General features: G+C 34.6%; 2 protein-coding genes and 1 pseudogene across 2 annotated transcripts; 1 reads left to right on the forward strand and 2 right to left on the reverse strand.

The window, feature by feature from the left end:
- The first annotated feature begins 208 nt into the window (after positions 1–208).
- Positions 209–7,472, forward strand: LOC120212443 (annotated as a pseudogene).
- A 7,145-nt stretch (positions 7,473–14,617) lies between these two features.
- On the reverse strand, positions 14,618–15,007 carry LOC120212367. The gene has a single exon (XM_039210700.1). The coding sequence runs from the start codon at positions 15,005–15,007 to the stop codon at positions 14,618–14,620; it is 390 nt and encodes a 129-aa protein (XP_039066631.1).
- A 5,528-nt stretch (positions 15,008–20,535) lies between these two features.
- On the reverse strand, positions 20,536–21,313 carry LOC120212368. Its single transcript, XM_039210701.1, has 2 exons — positions 21,095–21,313; positions 20,536–20,952 (listed from the first exon to the last, which is right to left on the reverse strand). The coding sequence occupies exons 1-2, from the start codon at positions 21,311–21,313 to the stop codon at positions 20,536–20,538; spliced, it is 636 nt and encodes a 211-aa protein (XP_039066632.1).
- Between the last annotated feature and the right edge of the window lie 2,553 nt (positions 21,314–23,866).

A 23,866-nucleotide genomic window follows, 5' to 3' on the forward strand; every position in this document is an offset into this window, starting at 1 on the left:
TGAAGATTTTAATGGCTTGATTTAAAACTAAGTCAAAGAATCGTACTTTTCTTAAAAAATATATATATAATCAGTAATAATTTGGGTTTCAATTAAAAATATACTAAAGAATCGTACTTTTGTAATACCAATTTTTTTTAGCCTTATATTAATGGGTTTTATTTAGAATATCCATATAAGCCGGGGTGCTTTGTTTCTGTTGCTATTTCAATCGTCAACTAAAACCCTAAAGCTAAACCCTGGGTTAAGGAGAGAACATGAGTCCTCTCTCCTTCCATTCCCATTGTACTGCAAAATTTTCTTATTCAGATCATAGAAATGAAAGTCTTGAGATCGATTTACTTCACCCATAATCTCTTCCTCCACCGCAATCTCTCAAGAACCCCTGTTTCCTTCTCCTTTTCCCGCCATTTCCACTCCCCCAACCCCAAGTTTGCTCTAAATTCTCTGGAGACGGATGGAACCCAAAGAACCCCGCGTGTCTGGACCGCCTACGAGGGACTCACCGGCGATATTTCTACGCCTAGCAGCCGACAGAAAGGCATTACCCAGGGTAACGTGTTGGGTTCAGGAGAAGAAGCAGATGCGGGTTTCTAGACCGAGAGAAATTTTGAGAAGGCTAAAAATGATAATTTGAGCAATGGAGACGAAACCCAGAAAGCAAAATGTTTGTTATTCCTCAAGGACACTGAAGGGATGAGTCGAAAGAAGGCAGTTTTGGATAATGGGTCGGGATTGGGGGATATACTTGGGAATAAGAAGAAAGGGAAAGTCAAATACAAGTAGGTTTGTGAGATTTGGGGGTACACAAATGGACAGTGGTGGGGAGTTTGCCATTTTTGTGATCGTTCCGGGGCGATGAAACAGTTTATGGAAGAGGAGACTAAGAACAGAGGGCTCGAATTTTTGGAAACTTTGGCGCGCTCTTGGCTACCGAAGGATGCAGGGGATTTGCAACCAGTAAGATTGATTGAAGTTAACCGTGGTGTTAAGAAGAGGGATTACCGGATTCCACTGTAAGCACCCAAAAAAAGAAGTAGAAACATTTAAGTTTTTGAAGCATTGTACTTAGGTTTGCATTGATATATCTTTGTGTTTGGTATGCTTCATATGTAGGTTTGGTCCCTTTGGAAGTGAAGTTGCTAGGGTGCTTGGAGGCGATCTTGTTCCAGGTCTGCATAGTACCCATGCTGATTAATTTTGTGATTACGGCTGCAAAAAAGTTTGGAAAATGAAAGAAAACATGATGGTGCTATCCAAGGTTTTCTTAACTAATTGCTTGACATTGAGTTCTGGATGGAAGCTTATTTCTTTTGTGCATATTTTATCGGGTTTACAGGCTCATTAGTTTTGATTGGTGGTGATCCTGGTGTTGGAAAGAGTACCCTTCTGTTGCAGGTACGAAATTGTAGCATCTGGGTTGTTCATGCTTCTTTGTTCTCTATTTCACATTCTTTAATTGGTCGTACCTGTCTTATAATGTTAAATTTCATTCCTTTTTTGAAGGTGGCTGCACTAATTGCTGAGGGGCATGACTGTGATCAGCCCGCTTGTGTTGTATATGTATCTGGTGAAGAGGTTAGTTTTGTTGAAGCCTAACACTGATGTATCGATATCAAACTCAAATTTCAAAGCTTTTCAAGGTTATAGTTTTAACATATAGATATGTTGTTGACCTTAGCTTATGATTATTGCGACTGTTTTACCATGAGCATGAATGATTATATTTATTTGGCATGTTAGAGTGTTAAATTTGTGACTGGCTTCCCCACTGCAGAGTGTAGAACAAATTAGCAGCAGAGCTGAACGTATGAAGATTGGAGCAAATGAACTTTACCTTTATGCTGGTACTGATATTGAGGTAAATGATTCTGGATATATGCATATAATTGATAAATACTTCTCATAACTTTTGCCCACTTAATTTTTCTGTCATCCTTTTCCAAATTGAAAGAGCATTGCTGATTTACTCTAGCATAAATGAAATCTATGATATTCCATATACAGAGAACCAGTCAATGAATCCCAAAATAATTGGTGGATTTGCTTCCTTTCAGGACATATTAATGAAAATTCAGCCCCTCTCACCTCGGGCTCTAATTGTTGATTCAGTTCAGACTGTTTACTTGAAGGAAGTTACTGGAAGTGCTGGAGGTCACACACAGGTTGGAATATTTTCTCATCATGACCTTTGTGGATTCCTTTTATCTCGCACTATATAGAATGTTTCACTTCTACCCTTATATGTTTGAAGTTAGTAGCACTACATATTATCATCAACTATTCTCCCTTGGTATAAATTTCATATGACAGGTCAGGGAATGTACATCAGCTTTGTTGCGGTTTGCGAAGAAAACTAACATCCCAGTTCTTTTGGTAAGCATATAGTTCCTACTCTCAAATAGGCTGATGTAGTATTTTTTAAGTATATTTTTAACTTGTTAAATCAGGAGAGTAATTTGATTAGTGAAGAGGTAGTTTTATTGCATGTGGTTTGTTCTCAAGTGTTCTTTTTTGTGGCCGTTCCTTTGTTTGAAATTTCTCCTGCATTTATAACTATTGGTTTTGAATTCTACTTTTCTACTCTTCTGATTATGAATTTTACTTTTCTACTCATCTGATCTTTTTTTTTATGATGTCAGGCTGGACATGTAACAAACTCTGGTGATATAGCAGGACCTCGTGTCTTGGAGCACAATGTAGATACTGTCTTATATCTGGAAGTTGGTACCATGGCCTCTTTTTTTCTTCCCTTTTCACTATTGCTAATATGTGCAGAGGAAGCAGGTAGAAGCGTGGACTCATCGGAGGAGAAGAATTCTGAGAGGTGTTATGAGGAAGAAGACAGTCTATTATGTTGAAGAAGACAATCTATTATGTTGTATGGGGAACAGAACTAGAGGTAGCAACTTGTCGGGTGAGGACGAGGAGGAAAGGAACATAGGGGAGGAAATAATTATGGGTCTGAGGAATATTTTGCTGGTCAGGGGAAGGTTCAAACGAAAATCGAGGAAGTGGTGGAACACGAGATAGTGCTGGATCATGTGGAGAGAGAGGCAGAAGATGACAACAGGAATTGTTGTAAGACTGCACGTGCTAATGAGGGAATGAATGATTATTTAATAGATTTGCCCATCAAAGGTGGTGCACGAAAATTGAGGGATGATTTATTCTCGCACAATTCCAGGCAGAATCAGAGAGCTAAGGAGGGGAAATACAATAAATTTAGCTCTATCCAATCATTTCAAGAGAAATATTCGGCTCCCCAAAGGAAGACTAGTTACTGCCGAAGCAAGTATAATCAGAAGAAGGTGCAACGCGAGGAAGAATTGTCTGATCTTGAAGGCAGATCCTTCTATGATTCTGACTTTCCAACATTGGGGTAGAGACAAAAGAAGGAAGCGACAGAATCCTTACAGATCGGGAGAGAATTGAGTATAGAGTCTAAAGGCTCAGTAGTGGTTCTGATTTCGGAAAATTACAGCAGTGGAAGTTTTGGAAGGTGACTCGCATATGATCATTGATTTTGGAGTTGAAGGATCGGATGGTCTCCGCCGTCAAGGCGAGCAATATGTGGCAGAAAGGCGGATAGAGTGTTTTTGAAGCTTGCTTCTCTGCACTCTTATCATGTGGAAGCTCATGGCTTTTGTGTTTGATTTTGGCTTTTATGGATTGAGTTAGCTGATTTATTTGGCTTCTATTATAGTTGTTTTGTTTTGTGGTGTCTTTCGGGCCAAGTTCAGGCTTTAAGTCTGGTCAGTCATATTAGACGCTGTTGTTGTAGCTAAGTTGGTTTAGGCTGAGTTAGTGGTGTTGTTTAGGGTTGTTTTCGACTGTTTTTGGTGTTCTGTTTATGTTGGGGCTGGCTCTCTGGATGTATCTTGTAATTTCTTATGATTAATGAAATCTTAAGGTATTCTTTTCTTCCTTCCGCTAATTAAGGGGTTTTTAACGAGGCCTTCAATTCCTATAAAAAAATTTGTCTTCATGTGGTTCTTTCTTTATTAAATCTCAACTTTCATTTTTGTTGAGCTTATATTTTCTCCTTTCATTTTCTTCAGAATATTTTGTGTTGGCATATTCTGGCAGGTGCCTATATTTAGTAGTTTGTCTCGCAGAGAACCTGCATTAGTAAACTAAGCAGTTATATTTCAATAAATGTTTGCCTTTTATGGACTTGCAAAGTATTGCAGAAAAGACTGTTGATGATTTAGTAAAAAAAATTTAAGGGAAGAAAGTTATTTTTGAATAAAACAGAGTGAAACCTAGGAACTCAAATCTACAGATCATTGCAATTTAAGACTAGTTTTCAGTGTATTGTGATTATAAAACACAAAAAATGAAGCTTATCTACGCAATCCATTATCAGATATTAGCTCAAATTTAAATAGTGTAATGTTCTTGAACTTTGCAAAAGTTTGGATTTATTCTCTTTAATGTCCATAGATGCTGAATAAGATGCTTCTGTTTTCTAGGGAATCTGTATTCAAGAATAACGGATTGGATTCTCTTTTTGCTTAAATGTGTATTTTTGGAATTGTTGAAAATTTCCTATCCTGATTGTAACCTATTGTACTATTTTTTACTCTTCAAAGATTCCATATATTTCACATTTCATAAATAGTATGCTTCGTACTTTAGATAAGTTCTTAAGATCATATTTCTATGGTTCTGATAACATAACTACAATCATTTCTAGGGGGAAAAGTGTTCATCACATCGTTTGCTTTGATCTGTGAAGAACCGTTTTGGGTCAGTTGATGAGGTACCAGACACCAAGATATTATGCCTTTTGCTTCAATTTTAGGATGAATGACTTGAAGATGCTCAACTTGATTGTATACACCATCCTGTAGCACTGTCGTTGTTTTAGTTTTTATGTGCTACAGATCTTGTTAATGGTTTGATTTCTTTCAACTCAAATATTTCATGTGAATCCATCAATGGTTGTTGTCTTGATGAGAATATCTACTGTCAGCTAGGAATATTTGAAATGTCACAACTGGGACTGCAAACTGTTTTAAACCCCAGTGAGATGTTTTTAAGTGATCAGAACTCTGATTCGGAGTTTTTAGCTGGACTTGCTGTTGCTGTAATTATGGATGGATCTCTGGCTTTCCGATTGAAATTCAGGTACTTTTACTCTCTCTCTCTCTCTCTCTCTCTCTTTTTTTGCTTTTCTTATTTGCTTCATGTTTCTAACAACATTTTGTTACCCAATAGTTTTGACTGTTTAATGTATGCAAAGGTGTAGAACCTTCTATTCCATTATTGAGTACCATAATTAAAATGGTCTGTATTTGTGAAAAATGAATCTGATAATGTTTGCATGCATTAGATTGTAAATCTATTTTTTAGTTATCGTTCAATCTTTTAGTAAATATTTAAAAGGGTGAGGCATAGAATAAATAAAGGGAAATTTTCCCATTTTATTTCTATCTTATTGTCTTGCAATGTTTGTTCATAGAGGTTGTTGTAATGAGTAGTGGTTTTGGTGTATTTTCTTGGTTATGGTTCTATGTTAGGTTAATTTACGTTTTGTTTGGAATTTTATGTAATTATGGGTTATTAATAAATTTAGGCGCTCTTTTCCTCCTTCCGCTATTTGTCTCTTCACAAGAGGCAACTATGAGGGAGGTTTTTAATGAGGCCTTCTATTCCTATAAAAAAAAATCGACTTCTATTTCTAGGCATTGTGTTTCTAGCTCAACAGTTTCTAGACATGTGAATGGAATCCAAGCAAAAAGAGCTGATATGATTATCTCTGTAAGTGGCTAACTGCTATTTAGTTCTCCTGCAAACATTTCATTTGTACGGCATGAAGTTTGTCTTTGTCAGTACCATTACTTTTAATTATGTAGGTTTATAAGCTTTTTTTGCAAAAAAAGTTGTATCTTATGTCATATCCTCTCGTGAGATGATGAGACTAATCTTCAAATTTTTTGTATCCTTGAGACTCGGTGATTGTCTGCATATTAACGTATAAGAAACTTGACAAAGATAGAAGTTGAAAGGCGGATTACTCTGAAAATACCCCATTGTATCTTCACTGGCGAGCATCGGTAAAGGCTTTCCTCTACTTTGATAATTATGTTTTCTTGAAAAGAAATGATAATTATGAATGAAAGGTTGGGAATGAAGTGCTTAGTGTAGAGAGTTTTTCTTATTATGAATCTCTGGATTGAAAGGACATTTTGAACATTGGTGTTTAGGTCAGCTCATATCATCAAACTCTACTGGAGTACTGGGTGTAGAACTGGAGACTTGCTTTCATATTACTCAACATTGTATCAGAATGGTTTTAAGAGTTATTTACTTTCATTCTTAAATATTGAACTAAATAGTTGCTAGAATCAATCATTTGGTGTTTTTACACTTTTCGGTAACACTGATTTTACTATCCTGCTTTAAAAAACTTCAATTTTATATATTTTACTATACTGCATTTACAAGACTGCATTCTGTATTGACCCTTTTTATATTGGTACTCTCCAAGCAAGCTGGTTTGAAGATCCAAGAGCATGTAAGTCACTGTTTTACTGTTCTTCTCCTCTGGTATGCTGTCCTGTTCTTCTGGCATAGTACTTTTCCTCCACCCTTATCATAAGAGATTCTTAATTTAGTTTGATCGTTGTTCATTGTGTTTTTACCATGCTCTGTCGATCATCGTTAGTATTTTAACTTTCATTTGGTGGAGTATGTTTAACCATGTGGTTCTTTTAAGCAATGGAAAGTAACTAAGTGGGGGTCCCTACTACACATTAGTTATTGTATTTCATTTGTCATTTGTTTAATCCTTATTCTTTCATCCAAGTATGGATTATATTCATCATTAAACGTTCTTTTCGAACACTCTTGTAATTTTCGTTATCTTTTCTACCAGGCTGTTTTTCTAAATGTTGTCAGTGGATTATCATTGACAGAGACTGCTGGGGATCTTGCCATGGCAGCATCAGTTTGTAGCAGGCATAGTTTTTCTTTTTCATTAGATTATGGTTCTATAATACAATTCTTTTACTTTTTTTGTCGCTTCCCTTTCGTTGCATCGCACACCTGATTTGCAGAATAATGCGGCTACATTCCGCTTTATTATTAGTAATGACGCCCATAGTTATGTCTCGCTCAGCTTCTTAGAGTTCCCTATTCCCAGCGGAGTTGCAATCATCGGTGAAATCGGTCTTGGTGATGAGATTCGCATGGTAAACTCCCAACTTTCCCTGTTACCTTTTCTTTTTTTCTTTTCTCGCAGACCATACATTGACAGATGCAAAACATCGGTGTGTTGCGTGTATTTTAGGTACCAAGAATGGACAAAAGAGTGAGCACATTGACAAAACTAGGATATAAGAAGTGTATAGTACCCAAGTCAGCTGAGAAATCATTGGCAAATCTTGATTTGGGGGAGATGGAGATGATTGGCTGCAATGATTTGAAGGGTGTCATCAATACAGTGTTCACCAATAACTGAAAAAGGAATCGTGCATCAAATGTGTAAGAATATATTATCCCTATGTATGCATGCATGTATCATGTATGTATGCAGTGATTCCCCAAAAAATAAGTTCAATGGCGTAAGAATGTTAATATAAATAGTAGATATTGCTTCTGTTCCTCTGATCAATTATGCTTTTTTATTTTATGCAATGGATTAAATCTTTGGACTTGAAATGTTGAAATCAAACTTGATGAAGAAAAAGAGCCTTGTCGCCATTGTCGAGTTTATGATATCCCCTAAACATATTCGGTGACATACTCATGTTTGGGACAAACGTATAAAATCTTTGGAGCACGTGGACTCACCTCACAAAGCGAGGGCGGCTCCGCTTTCGTGTTTTAGAGTTGACTCCGTCCCCATTCCTCCATCTCCAGAACCTCTTTTTTTTCTAAAAATTGTTTTCATTATTCCTATTTCTTAGGGATGGGATGGGTCAGGTTAGAGTCGAGTTTTTGTCAATTCAATTTGATCCGAAAATATGTACCCATCACTCGAATTTGACCTGATCCGAAGAAAATTATATATCATACATTTAACTTGACTCGACCTGAAAATACACATCCTCCATCTAACTTTGATCTGATCTACATTATTATCTCTGGGATGGGTCGGAATTTTTTCATCATCCACCAAAATCCGATCTCACCCCTTAAAAAATACGATCTGAACCTAAATTCTTTTTCAAAAATCGGACCCGATTGAATCGAGTTAAATCAAAACTCGTCGATTTCAAGTTAAATTATCATCCTACTATTTTTGCTTGTAATTATTCGGATTTGAAATATTGGTTTTATTAGTATATTTTAAATATTTATTTAATTAAATAATTTATGTCAACTCGAATTAGTTATAGGAAATATTATTAATATGACTTTAAATGTTAGCCTATATATATAATAAGTTAAAAATAGAAATATAAGAAGTTAAAAATAGAAATGGGATAGGGGCAAATTGTTACAGGGGACGGTGGGAGCTAGTTGTAAGGGAACTAGGAATCAGGTTTAGATTCAAATGACCAAATCCGTTGTCAATTTATTTAGTTTTTGACTCTCCAAAGTCATATATTAAAATAACCATTTCTTATTCCTTAATTTACATAAAGTCCTAGCTAGCTACCACCTCATACCATTGTCTATACATACATCTTACACGGAATGCTACTAATCTAGAATAGCCATATTGTATATCAGAATTATGGTTGAGTTATAGAATTTCAAACAAATTTATCCATGTAAATTTATAGAATAACCATCTTCAACCCTCCCGCCTCGGTGCCCTTTATAACCTAATCAAATCCTCATTCAACTAATATCATCTCAAACTCTATATCTAAATATCCATCAACACCTACATACATACCCTCATTTTTTTTTCCAGAAAATTAAGCTCTGAAAATGGCTCCCTCTAGTTCAGCTGCAAGCAAGATATCCGTCTGTCATAACGTTTCCCGCAGGAATCCGATAGACTTTAAAAATTTGTTTTTGAAAACGATTTAATTTTGGAGTCGCCACCAACCTTTAAGTTAGGTAGGTCGGAAACCTAAAAATGGTCTGCGTTTTACCAAATATTCATTTTTAAAAGTTTGGGAGTCGATTACGTGTGGAGAAGGGTGAGCACCCCCACAACGCCCAAATTTTGGTACCTGAATGATTATACAATGTTTAAATATTGGGAATTACGGACTCGAAAATATATTTAAATTACGATTATGTTATTTATTTGACTTTATTTAAAAAGTGTATTTCAAAAACAATTAGAATAATAAATTCAGTGGGCCATAAGATTAAAAAACGTAAAATATATTTTTATAGACTAAAACTATTTCTTATAAAAAATATAATTATTTTTTATAACAGAAAATACATCATTTTGTACGAACAATCATTGAAAATGCACTTCCTTTATAGTTAGAATACATTTTCATAGATTCCCCTCACAAAATGGTGTTCTTTCACATTTTTTCAAAAAATAAAATGAAATAAAATAAAACAAAATAAAAAATAAAAATAAAAATAGGTGAAAAATAATAAAAAATAAACGTAAAGCGAATAAAATTATTGAATAAAAACATTTGTGAGAAAAATCATCGAAAAGATACATTCCCTTGTAGTTGGGAGATATCTTCGTAAATTTCCCTCACAATAAAATTTTTCACATTCTCGTATATTAAAATAACCATGGTGACTAAAAAAATGGAATTAATAATATTAATGTGTACAAAAATAAGGGATCAATATGTAAAAACAACAAATTTGGAGCTATAATAATAATACCATAACAAGTCATGTATAATATACAAATATCATATAATATAATTATTAAAACAGAATCCCTTATTATGTAATAAACCCAAAGCAACAACATGACTAAAATGAAAACGGATAAAATAACATACCACCAACATCAATTTAACCAATAACACAAGAACAAATAAAAAGTGACTAAAAACATTAAAACAAACATATAATACCCAAACATAAACAGATTAAAATACGGATACTAAATTAAAAATATGCACATAAATATATTATTTACATAAATAGGGCAATAATTAAATGTAAAATAAATGGAAAGATCAAAATTAAAGAAACACAAAAGTTCATTCATAGTTAAAATAAAAGGTTACAAACGTGGAGGGACTTAATTGAATTTTTCCCTCAAAAAAGTAAAAAATAAAACGGGAGAGATTACAAAACTACGAGGACTAATGTTTCTATTAGCCCTCTAAACCCAACATTCAGTCTCCCTATTTTCCCAAAACGACACCGTATGGAAACTACTATATAAACCTATTTTTAAGGGTTTTCATGAAACCTTATTCATTTCTTTCTATCAGCCAATTTTGAGAAACCCTAAAGGAGAGAGTTTCTCCCACAACCCATCCCGCCGTCGTGACCGAAAACACACAACCCCTCCGGCCACCGTGAATCAAAGGTTCCGATGAGGAAAAATAGGCTCGGTTCCCTCCTCTCGACACCCCAAGGCTTTGAAACAACCCCCACTTTGACAGTTCAAAACCCAAAATCAACCCCAATGCAACCTAAACCTCCATTATAAAAGGAAAATCTAAGTTTTTTTACCTTCGGTGGAGATTTCCTCATCTACTATGAAGCCCCAAATATTACCCCAAAAGGTAACTCTTCTCCTCATTTTTTTTCTCTCTTTTCGAATATATTTTGTTTTTCCTATTTATGGTTCGAATACTTTCTCCTCCTCCTCTTTTCTCCGAATGATCTCTCCCCTCTCAATGGTTGTTGCCTCTCTTTTAGGGTGATATTCAAGGGTAAATGATAACATCTATGGGTAGGGGATAACTTTCTGGATTTATTGAGATTTTAGGGTATTGTTTAATGGGGTTTTCAGATTTGTTTTTGTTAGATTTGGTAGATTGACTGATTGCTTATTTCTTTTCTTTGATTCGATTTACTATTCGGCCAACTTTGATGACGATGGAGTCCCGAGAGTGTTCGACGAAGCCCATGCGCCAGTGGAAGAGGGGCGATGAAACTCACGCACCGGTAGGAGCTAAGGAGTCGGCGATGGTGATGACTATTGATCTGTTTAGGGTTTAAAACCCTAATTTAAATCAGGTTGTAAACGGGTCTGGAGCTGGGCCTTGGGTCAGATCCGGGTAGGCCTGGACTTCGGTTGGGTTGAGTTAGCAATTTGGGTCCTGCTTGTACTGGATCAACATCTGGGTTGATGTTGGGCTTCGGGATTGCTTTGGCTTCATTTGTAATTGGGTTGGCATGGAAAAATGTAAAAATAATAATTAATAATAATAATACTAATAATAATAATAATAATAATAATAATAATAAAATAATAATAAAAACGAGAACCCGAACAAAAATGAGAGTCTACAGCTGCCACTCTTTGCCCATTCTTGTGTTAACAAGAATAAGGCAAAGACAAAAAGGACAACAAGTTTTTGTCTGGTTCTATCTTTGGTTTTGAAATTGGATATGTTTGTTGTTGGGGATGATATCGCTCATACATGATGAAGAGTTATGGTCGTCTAAGGGTGACACGGCTTCTACGTGATGAGGAGTTCTGGTCGATGGATGACACTGTTCCTACTTGATGAGGACAGCTTGGCCATCATTAGAGAATTATGATAACATGGTTCCTACGCAATGAGGACGACTGGTTATCTAGGGATGACACGGTTACTATATGATGAGGAGTTATGGTCGGTGAATGACACGGTTCCTACGTGATAAGGACGATAGACATCTTTAGGGTTGATAACACGGTTCCTACGTGATGAGGACCATAGGTTATCTAAGGAATGATAACACAGTTCCTACGTGATGAGGATAACATGTTATCTAAGGGTGATAACACGGTTCCTACGTGATGAGGATGGCAAGTTAGCTAAGGGTGACATGGCTCCTATGTGAGAGGATGTCTGGTCGGGGGATGACACAGTTCCTACGCGATGAGGATGTTATGCCATCTTTAGGGATAATGGTTTCAAGGGAAACCGATTCAAAGATGATGTTTCAAAAGAAACTGTCTCAAGGGAGACAAAATTCGTTTAAAGAGAAACGATCTCAAAGATGTTTGTTTCATAAGAAACAGACTCAAAGATTTTCCTTCAAAAGAAACTGTCTCAAGAGAGACAAAATTTTGTTTCCAAAGAAACAAACTCAAAGATTTTTCTTCAAAAGAAACTATCTCAAAAGAGACAAAATTTTGTTTCCAAAGAAACAAACTCAAAGATTTTTCTTCAAAAGAAAATGTTTCAAAAGAGACAAAATTTTGTTTCAAGAGAAACAATTTTAAAGTTTGTCTTAAGAAAAACTGTCTCAAGTGAGACAAAGTTTGTTTTGAGAAAAACAATCTCAAGTGACATTAACTTTGTTTCAAGTGAAACAAACTCTAAATTTGCATCTCAAAGAAAAAATTTCTCAAGTGAGACGATTTTTTTTAGAGAAATTGTCTCAAGAGAAATAAAATTTGGTTTCGAGAATACTGTCTCGATAGAGACAAAATTTGTTTTTAAGAAAATTTGTCACAAGCGAGACGAAATTTTGTTTCGAGAGAAACAATCTCAAAGAATACTGATAGTCTACTTGTTCCTGCTGGTGGAGGAAAGACCTTCAGAAGATCTGATCGTTCACATCAGGATGTTGAATCCCCAAATATGCCCTAATATTTGATATTGAATCTCCAAAGATACCCCCGTCATTTATCATTTCTTGCTTCAACACCGATTCTAAGCATGAGCTTTGTGTTTGAGAGCCATATGCCAACTACCAAGATTCACTCCAGAGGATTGTCTTGTTTGAAAAATGTTTTGCTTCTTCTTTTATTTTTAAAAGTATGAAAATATCAATTAAAATGATGTTGAAAAATGTTTAATCAACGATTTTGAAAATATTGCCCTTTCTAGATTTTACAATTGACACAAATCATAAAACAAGAGTTCATTGGATATCAAAGAATTAATTACACTTTTAATCCTTTAATAAATTATAGTTATTTGACAAGTGTCAAGATCAATGCTATCTTTGAGGTATGGTTAAGTAAGGAAGGGATAAAATATTGTGATTTTTTGGTCAAAGGTCTGGGTGTTCTCATTTCTTTGATGTTCACTAATATGGTGGAGTAAATCGTAAGCTCCTCTATTGACAGTGTTCTTTGACTCACATCTTTCATGATCACATTTGGGTTGTGTGATGCCTTATCAAGTGATTTATACGATCACCTCTTATACAATAATTGTACATTCTTCATATTCGAGCCACCTTTTCAGGTTTTCAACTCGAATCCTCAGTTGGTTTCAAGACGTTATTCAGAATTTACTTCTTGAACCCCCTTTGTTATTTTTGTCTATCATGCATTAAAGATTTTAGAAAACCTTTTTGTAAATAAAAGATTAATCCTGACATGCGGGATGAAATCTGAAGATAACCTCTTATGTTTAGAAATCTATGTATGATTAGAAGGGACTTTTAAGGCACGTAATGTAGGCCATGATTCATGGTTATGAAAGAAAGGTATAAGTAGGCTCAAACAAGTGTTTAAGGGTAATTGAACCAATGATCAATTCATTCTGATGCATTCAATCTTCTCTTACTCAATTTGGATATACTCATATGTGTTCATTTTTTCTGGATGTTCTATGATCTTCGAGTGAAGTGATTCTAGAATGATTGTGCTTGACCAATCTCATAGTTTGAAGCTTGATGCGTCATTTGACTTGAGGGAATCTTTGCATATACTTCTCATCTCTTTTTCTTTCTTTTGTTCTTTCTCTTAGATTTTTTTTCTTAGATTTTTTCTTTGATCCTTTTCTCTTTGTTTTGATTGGATCTTCACACTTGGCATTTGGTTCACCTTTCAGTATCTTATCTGGATTGATGATCTTCACTCATGCTAGCAGATCTCCTCCACCTTGCCCCCAGTGTGGAGAGTGATCCTTGGTTAGGGTTGAATCAGAAGAAAACATAATGTAGGCTCAAACGGGACACAAGGGATATATTTTCTCCTTTTGTGAAGGGATAATGAAATAATGTCATTCATCATTTCATACACAAAAATCCTTGCAAAAGAGGTATCCCTAGGGGGATAGATTTTCAGGATTAATTTTTATTCACTTGAAAACAATGTAATTAATGCATGATAGAATTATTTCAAATTAATTCTCCTTTTTTCAGCTTCTTACTCTTAGCATGCCTCAATTTTACAAGCTCAACTTCATAAAATTGATGTGAGATGCCCCAAGTCGTGTCTTATTATAGGAGGATTCACGTTCAAGTGAATATCTTGTACTCAATGTCTATAGGTTTTATTAGTAGAAAAATGTCGGGTTTGCGTCTAAAAAGACAATGATGTGACTTTATTGGCTCAAAGAAAAGTAAGTGTATGACTTTTGTGTCTCAAAAAGATAAAAGCAATGTTCAGAGTCTTAAGGAAATGTATTGTCAAAATTTGGTCTTTTGGTAATGACCGTGAATTATTTCGACTAAAGATCTGAGAAATTTTATTTTGGAATTTTAGACAGGATAAGAAAGGTATAATCTTGCCATATGTCAAAAATCCATAATTCTTGAAGAATTAAGAGAATCGTAATTCATTTGATATTCAAAGAACTAAAGATTAAAACTCTTTCAATTATTCAACCTTAGAAGAAATCTGAGGGTTGTACGGCTGGGAGTAATGCTTTAAGCGTTGCCTATTGACTTTAAACGTGCTTCCACCCACTAAGTTCTTCAGCAAAATAACTCCTTGAGAGAATACTTCAAGAATTTCAAAGGGGCCTGACCAGCGTGATCGTAGCTTTCCAGGGAATAATTTCAATCGTAAGTTGAATAACAATGCTTGTTGTCCATCATGGAATTCCCTTGGTATAATATGTTGATCATTCCACTTCTTACTCTTTTTCTTGTAAATATATGAGATCTCATAAGCATTGTTGCGAAGCTCCTGTAATTCATTAATTTTCAACATTCGTTGTTGCCCTGCAGCATCAAGATCAAAGTTTAGTTGCTTTAATGCCCACATTGCCTTATGCTTAGCTCTATGGGTAAATGGAAAGTTTTTCCATAGACAAGACGATAAGGGGACATCCCTAGTGGAGTTTTGTATGTTGTTCTATAGGCCCATAAAGCTTCTTCAAGACATTGTGGCCAATCTTTTCTAGAAGGATTCACAACCTTCTCAAGAATTTATTTGATCTCTCGATTAGATACATCGACTTGGCCTTTGAATTATGGATGGTATGTTGTAGTGATCTTATGCTTCACACCATATATGTTCAATGCTATAGCAACTTGATGACCAATAAACTGAGCTTCTTTATCACTGATAAAAGCATGGGGTGTCCCAAAATGAGTGAATATATTCTTGTGCAAAAATATCAAAACAACTTTTCATAGGCATTTCATCGAGATATGTTACCTGTTCAATCTCCAAGATAGGTTTCATAGGTATTTCATTTCGTTGAGATATGTTACATGTTTGTTGGTAACGATCACAATGTTTTAAAAAGTTATTGACGTCACTGAACAATGATGACCAATAATATCCACACTGAAGTACCTTTGCTGCTATACGCATACCACCAAAATGTCATACATATGGTGCACTATGGCAATGCTGCAGAATGCTTTGTTGCTAAGACTCGGGAATACATAGTAGCATAAGTTGATCATTGCACTGTTTAAATAGAAACAACTCTTTCTAATTATATTGCTTCACATCTTTTAAAAATTTCTTCCAGCCTTGATAATTAAGATTTGGTGGCATCATTCCACTAACCAAATAATTTGCAAAATCTACCATGGTAATGCTGTAACACCCCCAACCCGTACCCGACCCGAATACGAGTCTGAGATGTCACATCTTTGACTCTTGACAAAATTCAAAGAAAAATTAAAGCTTTCATAAAATCAAAGCAGTTTAATTACATAAATTGACCACCATAACCAAAATCGATCAGAGCATAGTTAACTCAATCAATTAGTACATGCCAACTGTATTCAAAATAACCAAACACATTTAAATCATCTATTTTCTGATCTGAAATTTTGAAAGGGAGATCCTGACCTTTCTTGCTCTTTTTCTCTTCTTGCTTCTGTAACCTACGTGTGAAATAATCACACGCTAAGTCTATGACTTAGTGAGGCATAAACAAAAACCAATCCCCTTTTATGATTTCCTTTCTTTCGATCGAATCTTAACTTGATGGTCATCCCGTAACTTGTTCATGCTCGATATCTACATGTTTATACATTGAAACATATCAGTATTCCATGGATATACTCTAATCTATCATTTCCTAGATCAAAAGAAATGTCTATTTCAATTTCCCTTTGAAGTGCATCGATTCATTCTACAGTGTATCGATGCATCCCTTAACATGTGCATCGATGCATTATACAGTGTATTGATGCATCCCTTAACATGTGCATCGATGCACTCCTTATGCATCGATGCATTAATTGCATTCGATGTTTTTATTTTTAAGGGTACATCGATGCACTTCCTGTGCATCGATACACACTGAACAATTTCTGGAAATTTACCCTTAATGCATCGGTACATATTAAATGTGTACCGATGCACACTAGTCCAGAATTCTAATTTATCCACGAAAATTACTTCTTTTTAGCTCAAATGTTTCATATTTCATCTCCTTTCTTATTCTTAACTTACAAATTCATCTCCTTTTTTATTCTTAACTTACATATTCATTAAACTCAACTACCATTACTTGAACCAACTTATATCCATGTAAATCATCTTTAACCTCAAAATCCTATCTTCCTTATGAAATTCAAGAATCATACTCAATTTCTATCATGTTCCAAATTCCATTTTATTACTTCATATCTCTTAATTAAATTGATGACACATCAAATTTAACTTCTAATTCAAGTTATGAACTTTATTCCAAGATTTCTTCCAAGAACCTCAAATCTTTAATCCCTCCTAACTCCATCATACTTTGATTTTAAGATAACTTAAGCTTTCCTTAAGCTTAGTTATAATCTAATAATCAAAAACCAATCTTAAATTTAACCAAAAACCCAATAATCAGAAAACTCACATTTGACTCTTGGTTTTCACGCGTGAAGGAAGAAAGATGAAGAGAACTCTGGAACTTCTTTTCCCTCTTCCCACGTGGTTTCATAATCTTATAAGGGAAAAATAAAAATCTTCCTTATCAAATGACCATTTTTCCCTTTACTTAATCTAATAATTACTAACAACTTTCATAATTTATTTCCAAATAAATCATTGAACTAATCCATTATTCTACTCTAGTCACCAAATTCTAAAACTTTACAATTCGATCACTAACCCGGTATTGAGGATGTTACAAATCTCCCATCCTTTTAAAGAAAATTCGTCCTCGAATTTTCACTGAACATATCAATAAGAACATATCTTCTATTGTTCTCATGTTACTTCCTTTACTTAATCTTTCCTTCTTTTATTTCTTCAACTACCTTTTTCCTTTATACATTTATCTACTGTTACTTATCATATAAACAGTAACCCATAACCTCAATCCATTTATGTCTTTTCTCTCATTCAATTCTGCATTTTCCTTCGACCTTTCTAAAATCCATATAATGTCATTCATTACACTAACATCCATTTTCATCACTCAACATCATAAATTCATCGCTAACTGCCTTACAATAATAACCAAATTCGTTTTCCATCATCATTTAACCAAAACACAACCTTAAATCTTCTTCAAATATAATTAAACATATACTTTACGGAATCAAACAATCTTTTCACACCACCTTGCACATTTTCTTACTTCTATATCAAAATTATCATCTACGCTTCCATATAACCTTTATCATATCTGATCCTTTAACTCAATCCCTTTCATTTCTTTACTCCATTATTCTTTTATTTATTCCTTATACACAAATCATACTTTTCCTTTCATGTTCACATACTCTTGTCCTATCACCTATACTCATCTCTGTGTATCAATCTTCATTGCATCCTTATAACTTTGATAACCCCATTTACTTATACAAAACTTCATTCTTTATCATTTCTTATACTTGCGTTTTCCTTCCTTAAGGTTTTATACAAATACTTATCTCATTCTCGACATCATAGCTATCTGATCAGAATACACAACTATATTCAGATTCACATCATAATTAATTAACTCAACTTTACATTTTCTTCCAATCTTATAACTCTATCACCTGTACTTTGACAGTTAATCAATAACATCTGTCCAATCTAGGAAACAAACCCTAGTCAACCAATCACATACATCCTTTCCAATCGAAATTATCTCAAAATTTGTTTACTTAACTTGTCAGTTTCACCTCCATTCTCATACATCCTATAATTTCCGTTGTTCAACTAAACGTTCTGACTTACTTTGTCTTATAAACTGATCATCGATATACCCATTCCTAAACTCTTCTTATCAATCCTCAGCTTTACTCAAATATACAAATCCTTATTCCCTTTACTATACCACAATACTATGATCCAAATATACAACTGTATCCAGATCCATTTCATATTTTGTTATCATATCCTGACAATATCTTATAATCTTATACTTCCAGTACATTCCCATCACATATTCTTGTTAGCCAACGCTAACTTTTACCATCTTAACTGCAAATCCTTATTATATACACACTTCCTTATACACAATACTATTCCTTCATTTCAAACTCATAAGCTCTGACTTTATACATCTTATACACTTGTCACTAATACACTTATTCTTGAACTCTTTTAGCAATTCTCACTGCATCATTTGATCTTTTAACGCTCTTATGGTAACACTTGTTCACCATATTCTATTTTATCCACGTACTAACAAAACTAATCCATATCGCTTTTTCGATTCAAAGAAATAAAAATCTTCTATCACTATTCTAATATGATTTCAATCTTCTGAAATCAACCTTTAATCTTATAAGACACTTTCTGAGGTTTCCGCTCTTCATCCTGCCTGGCCAGGGCAGGTGAATTGCTATCACCATCAGATTTGTCAGTTATCGATTCACTTCAATAATTTCTATAATCAATTTCTACTATATTATACAAATATTATTCTATTGGCAAGACATCATACTCCTTACCCTATCAGATCAGAAATGTTCACTCTGTGTTGGCATGTTCACATTTTATGACACTCTGGACTTCAGTTTATACCGAGAATCGGCTAAACCTTAGCCTTGATACCATTAAATGTAACACCCCCAACCCGTACCCGACCCGAATACGAGTCTGAGATGTCACATTGAAATGACATTTTCCCCAATTCAAAACTAATTTGGTTTCCTCATACCTTTGCAAAATCAAGTTGTGCAAACAACTCTCAAAATCTTGTCCAAACACTAAAAATTTGTCCATGAAAACTTCCAAATAGTCTTTAATCATATCGGAGAAGATAACCATCATGCAACGTTGGAATATTATTGTAGCATTACACAGGTTGAACTACATCCGTCTAAAAGCAAATATTCTTATGGGCATGTGGATGTTGTTTCTCATGATCCTCTGGTGGAATAACAATCTGATTGTATCCACTATACCCATCCAGGAAACAGTAGTAAGAATTACCAGCAAGGCGGTTCAACATTTGATCTATGAATGACAATGGGAAGTGGAATTTTCTTATAGCTTTATTGAGCTTCCTATAATCTATATATATCCTCTAGCCAGTAGTGGTTCTTGTTGGTCGCTACAATAATGTCACCCTTCTTTGGAACACACTACACAGGGCTGACCCACAGGCTATTCGAAACTAGGTAAATGATTCAAGTATCCAACCATTTAATAATCTTCTTTCGAACTAACTCCTTCATGATTGTATTCAATCAGAGCCGATGTTCAATTGAGATACTAGCAGGGTCTTCTAACAAAAATACAAAGTAAATGAATAATTCCCTTTATGTCAGCAATACTCCAAGCGATGACTTTCTTATGTTGTTGCAGTACAATAATTAACTGTTTATTATGTGCTACTGTCAGTTGCGCAGTAACAATGGCTGGTAGAGTCTCATTATCTCCAAGATAGGTATACTCCAAATGCTCTGGAAACGGTTTCAATTCCAGCTTTCAAGGCTCTTCGACATAGGCTTTGGTGCACTCGGAGCACACTCAAGTATAGCCAGAGATTCATATTTTTACAGATAATTACTGCAACATTCATTTTTTGTAGTCTCCTCAATTGCTACAACGTCATCAATAGCTTCTTCACTGATGTGGTATTCGTCAATATGTTTCTGGGCAAAAATATAATTCACATCAAGTGAAAAATAGTGAGTATTATTACTCAAGTAAGATACATTATTTAATACATTAAAGGTAATATGCTTATCATTTAAACACATAGTTAATTCTCCATTTTCAACATCGATTAAGGTTCACCCTGTAGCAAGGAATGGGCGTCCAAGAATGATAGGAACTTCCTTATTCGCTTCACAATCGAAAATAATGAAGTTAGTGGGAAAAATAAACTTATATATTCGCATAAGCATATTTTCCACAATGTCACTCGGCTACATAGTGGAGAGATAAGCAAACTACAGCGTGACAGTAGTTAGTCTTGCTTCACCGCTCCCAAATTTCTTTAAAATGGATAAAGAAATTAGATTTATGCTATCACCTAAATCATATAAAGCTTTTCCTACAAATGTATCACCAATATCGTAAGGAATAGTGAAACTCTCTGGATCTTTAAATTTCAGTGGCAATTGACTTGTAGCCATGGCGCTGCAGCCTTCAGTCAGAGCAACAGTTTCAAATTCACCTAGTCGTTGTTTCTTCGATATCACTTCTTTCATAAATTTGATGCAGTGCAGGTTTTGCTTTAATGTCTTGATAAACAGAATATTGATGGTAAGTTGACGAAGTACATTAATGAAGGCTTTGTACTGTTGTTCCTCATTTATCTTTTTAAAGCATTGTGGAAAAGGTGGAGGCAATTTCTGTTGTTGTGGCTGCGACATTGAAATTGGTGAAGCATTAAACTTAGTAGGTGTCGCTATCGGTAGTGGTTTAAATTACTACACTAGTCTGTATCTAATGCTTTAGAGAAACCGGTAGGTGGCTCAAGCTCAACTTCTTTACTTTTTTCTTTACCATACTTTGGAGCAGCCTCATCTTTTTTCTAGGTTCCCTTAATGGCTCTTCATTCCGTATTCCACTTCTAGTGGCGATGGCTTTGCAATGTTCTTTCCCATTGTTCTTCGAATTTTCAGTATCGTTGGGAAGAGTTCCTTGTTGTCTATTACTCAAGGTATTTTCTAGATGACCAACTTGATTTTCTAAAGATCTTAATGAATCAGATTGACTAGCCATATATTATTTCATTAAAGCTTCAAGAGATGAAAAAGAAAAAGATTGAGTTGAATATTGACCTTGATAATTATGTCTTTCATGTGACTGAGCTACATGATGTTGTTATTGTTGATATGGCATCAGGTGTTGTTGATTATAAGGCTGATATTGATAATGCTATTGATATTTTTGTTGTCGTAAATGTTATGGGTTGGCAACATTTTGACTTTTCCAAGAGAGATTTGGACGACTTCTGAAATTTGCATTATACTTGTTGCCAAAAGCATTGTCATTTCTTTGATAATTCCTTACGTAATATACAAATTCTATATTTTTAGAGCATTCATCAAAGTTATGCTCTTCACCATAATAGACACAAGTAATGAAATATATAGCTTTGATTTCATGTATTCCTCCTTGTCGCTGCAGTTTCTTTACCATTTCTGTCAAGGTTGAGATCTCTGATGCAATAGATCTGAAAGCTTCAGAATCGATTGTTGCAGCATTACGACGGCCAAACATATTTCTCATATTTGGATATTGGTAATCATTAGTTGAAATCCTTTCTAGTATTTCATCATTTCTAGTATTTCATATGCTTCATTGTATGATTTATCTAGAAAAGCTACATTTGTTAAAGCATCGACAACCATACGAGCGTGTATGTTTAAACCATTGTAGAACATCTCCATTTGAGTCCAACATGGAAATCCATGCATAGGAAATTTCCTCAGCAATTATTTGAATCTCTCTCAAGCCTCATAAAAACTTTCATCCTCAATTTTTTTGAATGAAGTCAGATCGTTTCGCAGCTTAGCATTCATGTTTTGCAGGTTAAAACACAACAAGAATATCTGGGATAATTCATTCCAGGATGTTATATCTCTAGGCGGCAATGAACTCAACCAACCTTGTGCATTGTCTCTCAACGAGTAGAGAAATAGTTTTAGGTTTAGAGCCTCCTCCTTAACTCATTGTTGTATAAACGAATCACAAACCTCCATAAAAGCTCTTAAATGGGTTCTAGGATCTTCAGCAACCCTTTCTCCATACTGCATAGATTGCATCATTGATCACTGGCCTCACAATACCCGAATGCAAATCGTCCAAAGTTGGTACCACATGCTCACGAATCGAGTGATTTAGGTTATCAACATATTGATTTGGTTGCATAGCTGGCAAATCTTCATTCTCCCCATGTGGCATTGAAGGTAAAGCATTGTTATTATTCCCAACATTCATGTTTGCTCGATTCAGTGCAACTTCTCTTCGATGTTGATGAAAAGTATGTTCTATCTCTGGATCAAACAGCTCTAGCTCGTCACCACTTCTAGACATAAACTAACATCTGAAAACTAACAAGTACCTACAAAAGAAAATAAATAAAATAAAATAAAACTTTAAATCAAACTGATGCACCCCGACAATAATGCCAAAAACTTGATGTTGTGTAAAATGCTATAGCAATAACGCAAGTGCACGTGTCATAAATCAAGTAATAAAAGTGGTAACGGTTAAGTTACGAGTATTGATCCCATAAAGAGCATATGTTTTTCAATAGAGTTTAAAAATAGAAAAATGTTGATTGATTTCTTTACGGTGAGAAAATAAAATCAAAATGTAAAACTTCAATTCATGCTACAATATTACAGAGAGTGGCAAGTCAGCTATCGAATAGAAATTGGAAGTATTAAGGGATTCAAGTTTCAAATAAACAATGAATATGATTTTTATACTATTAGCAATGATTAAAACCTGTTGAATTACTTTAATCACTTTTATAAATCAAAGATCCAACATTTTAACAAGGCTAATACTAGGCTGCCTACTTTTTAGTATGCACAATGCTACTCAGCATCAACTAGGCTATCAAAAGTAGATGGCAAGTTAAACTAATCTATTTCTAGAAGCATTTAAAATAGCCATTCATTGATTACAAATATTTCTACTCATAATATAATCATCCAAGCTCATAGAAACATAATCATAGTAGCATAAAACCATAAATCCAAAATATCATCCAATACAAATTTAAGTATATTCAAACACTCCATTCTCTCAATGAAATGCTCGAACAGTGATATACTGATGATCGATACTACTTGGTGAGCTCTCTTTCTACTATAGCAATCCCTGGCAGAAGGCTTACGCTTTCATCGGGTAAAGAAAACGATGTCAGAGGTGTGGATTTTTTCTTGAAATGTGATGTACTCAGTGTGTGTTTTTTAAATGAACAAGCTAGTACTCTATTTATAGGTAAAGAGGAAATCTGGTCCTCCACTGGTTTGTTACCATGTTTCAGATAGAATATAGCCCTTTTGACAACTATACAGGATAGATGTCACATTCTAGAGAATTCCATAACTGCCAGCTGAGTCATCAGATGCTCCACAACATTAAAATACTATAACATCATCAACAGTTTCAATCAGATGCTACACAATATTTCTTGCAATGCTACAACGTCAGTGCACAATTTCAACATTAAAATTCATATTTAGCCCAAAGCAACCAACAAAAGATAAATATGAAGAATCATAAGAACTAATTAAAACTAATCCTAAAATGCTCCTA

This window comes from Hibiscus syriacus, unplaced genomic scaffold, assembly GCF_006381635.1.
Source record: "Hibiscus syriacus cultivar Baekdansim isolate YM2019G1 unplaced genomic scaffold, ASM638163v2 tig00110013_pilon, whole genome shotgun sequence".
NCBI classification, from domain to species: domain Eukaryota; kingdom Viridiplantae; phylum Streptophyta; class Magnoliopsida; order Malvales; family Malvaceae; genus Hibiscus; species Hibiscus syriacus.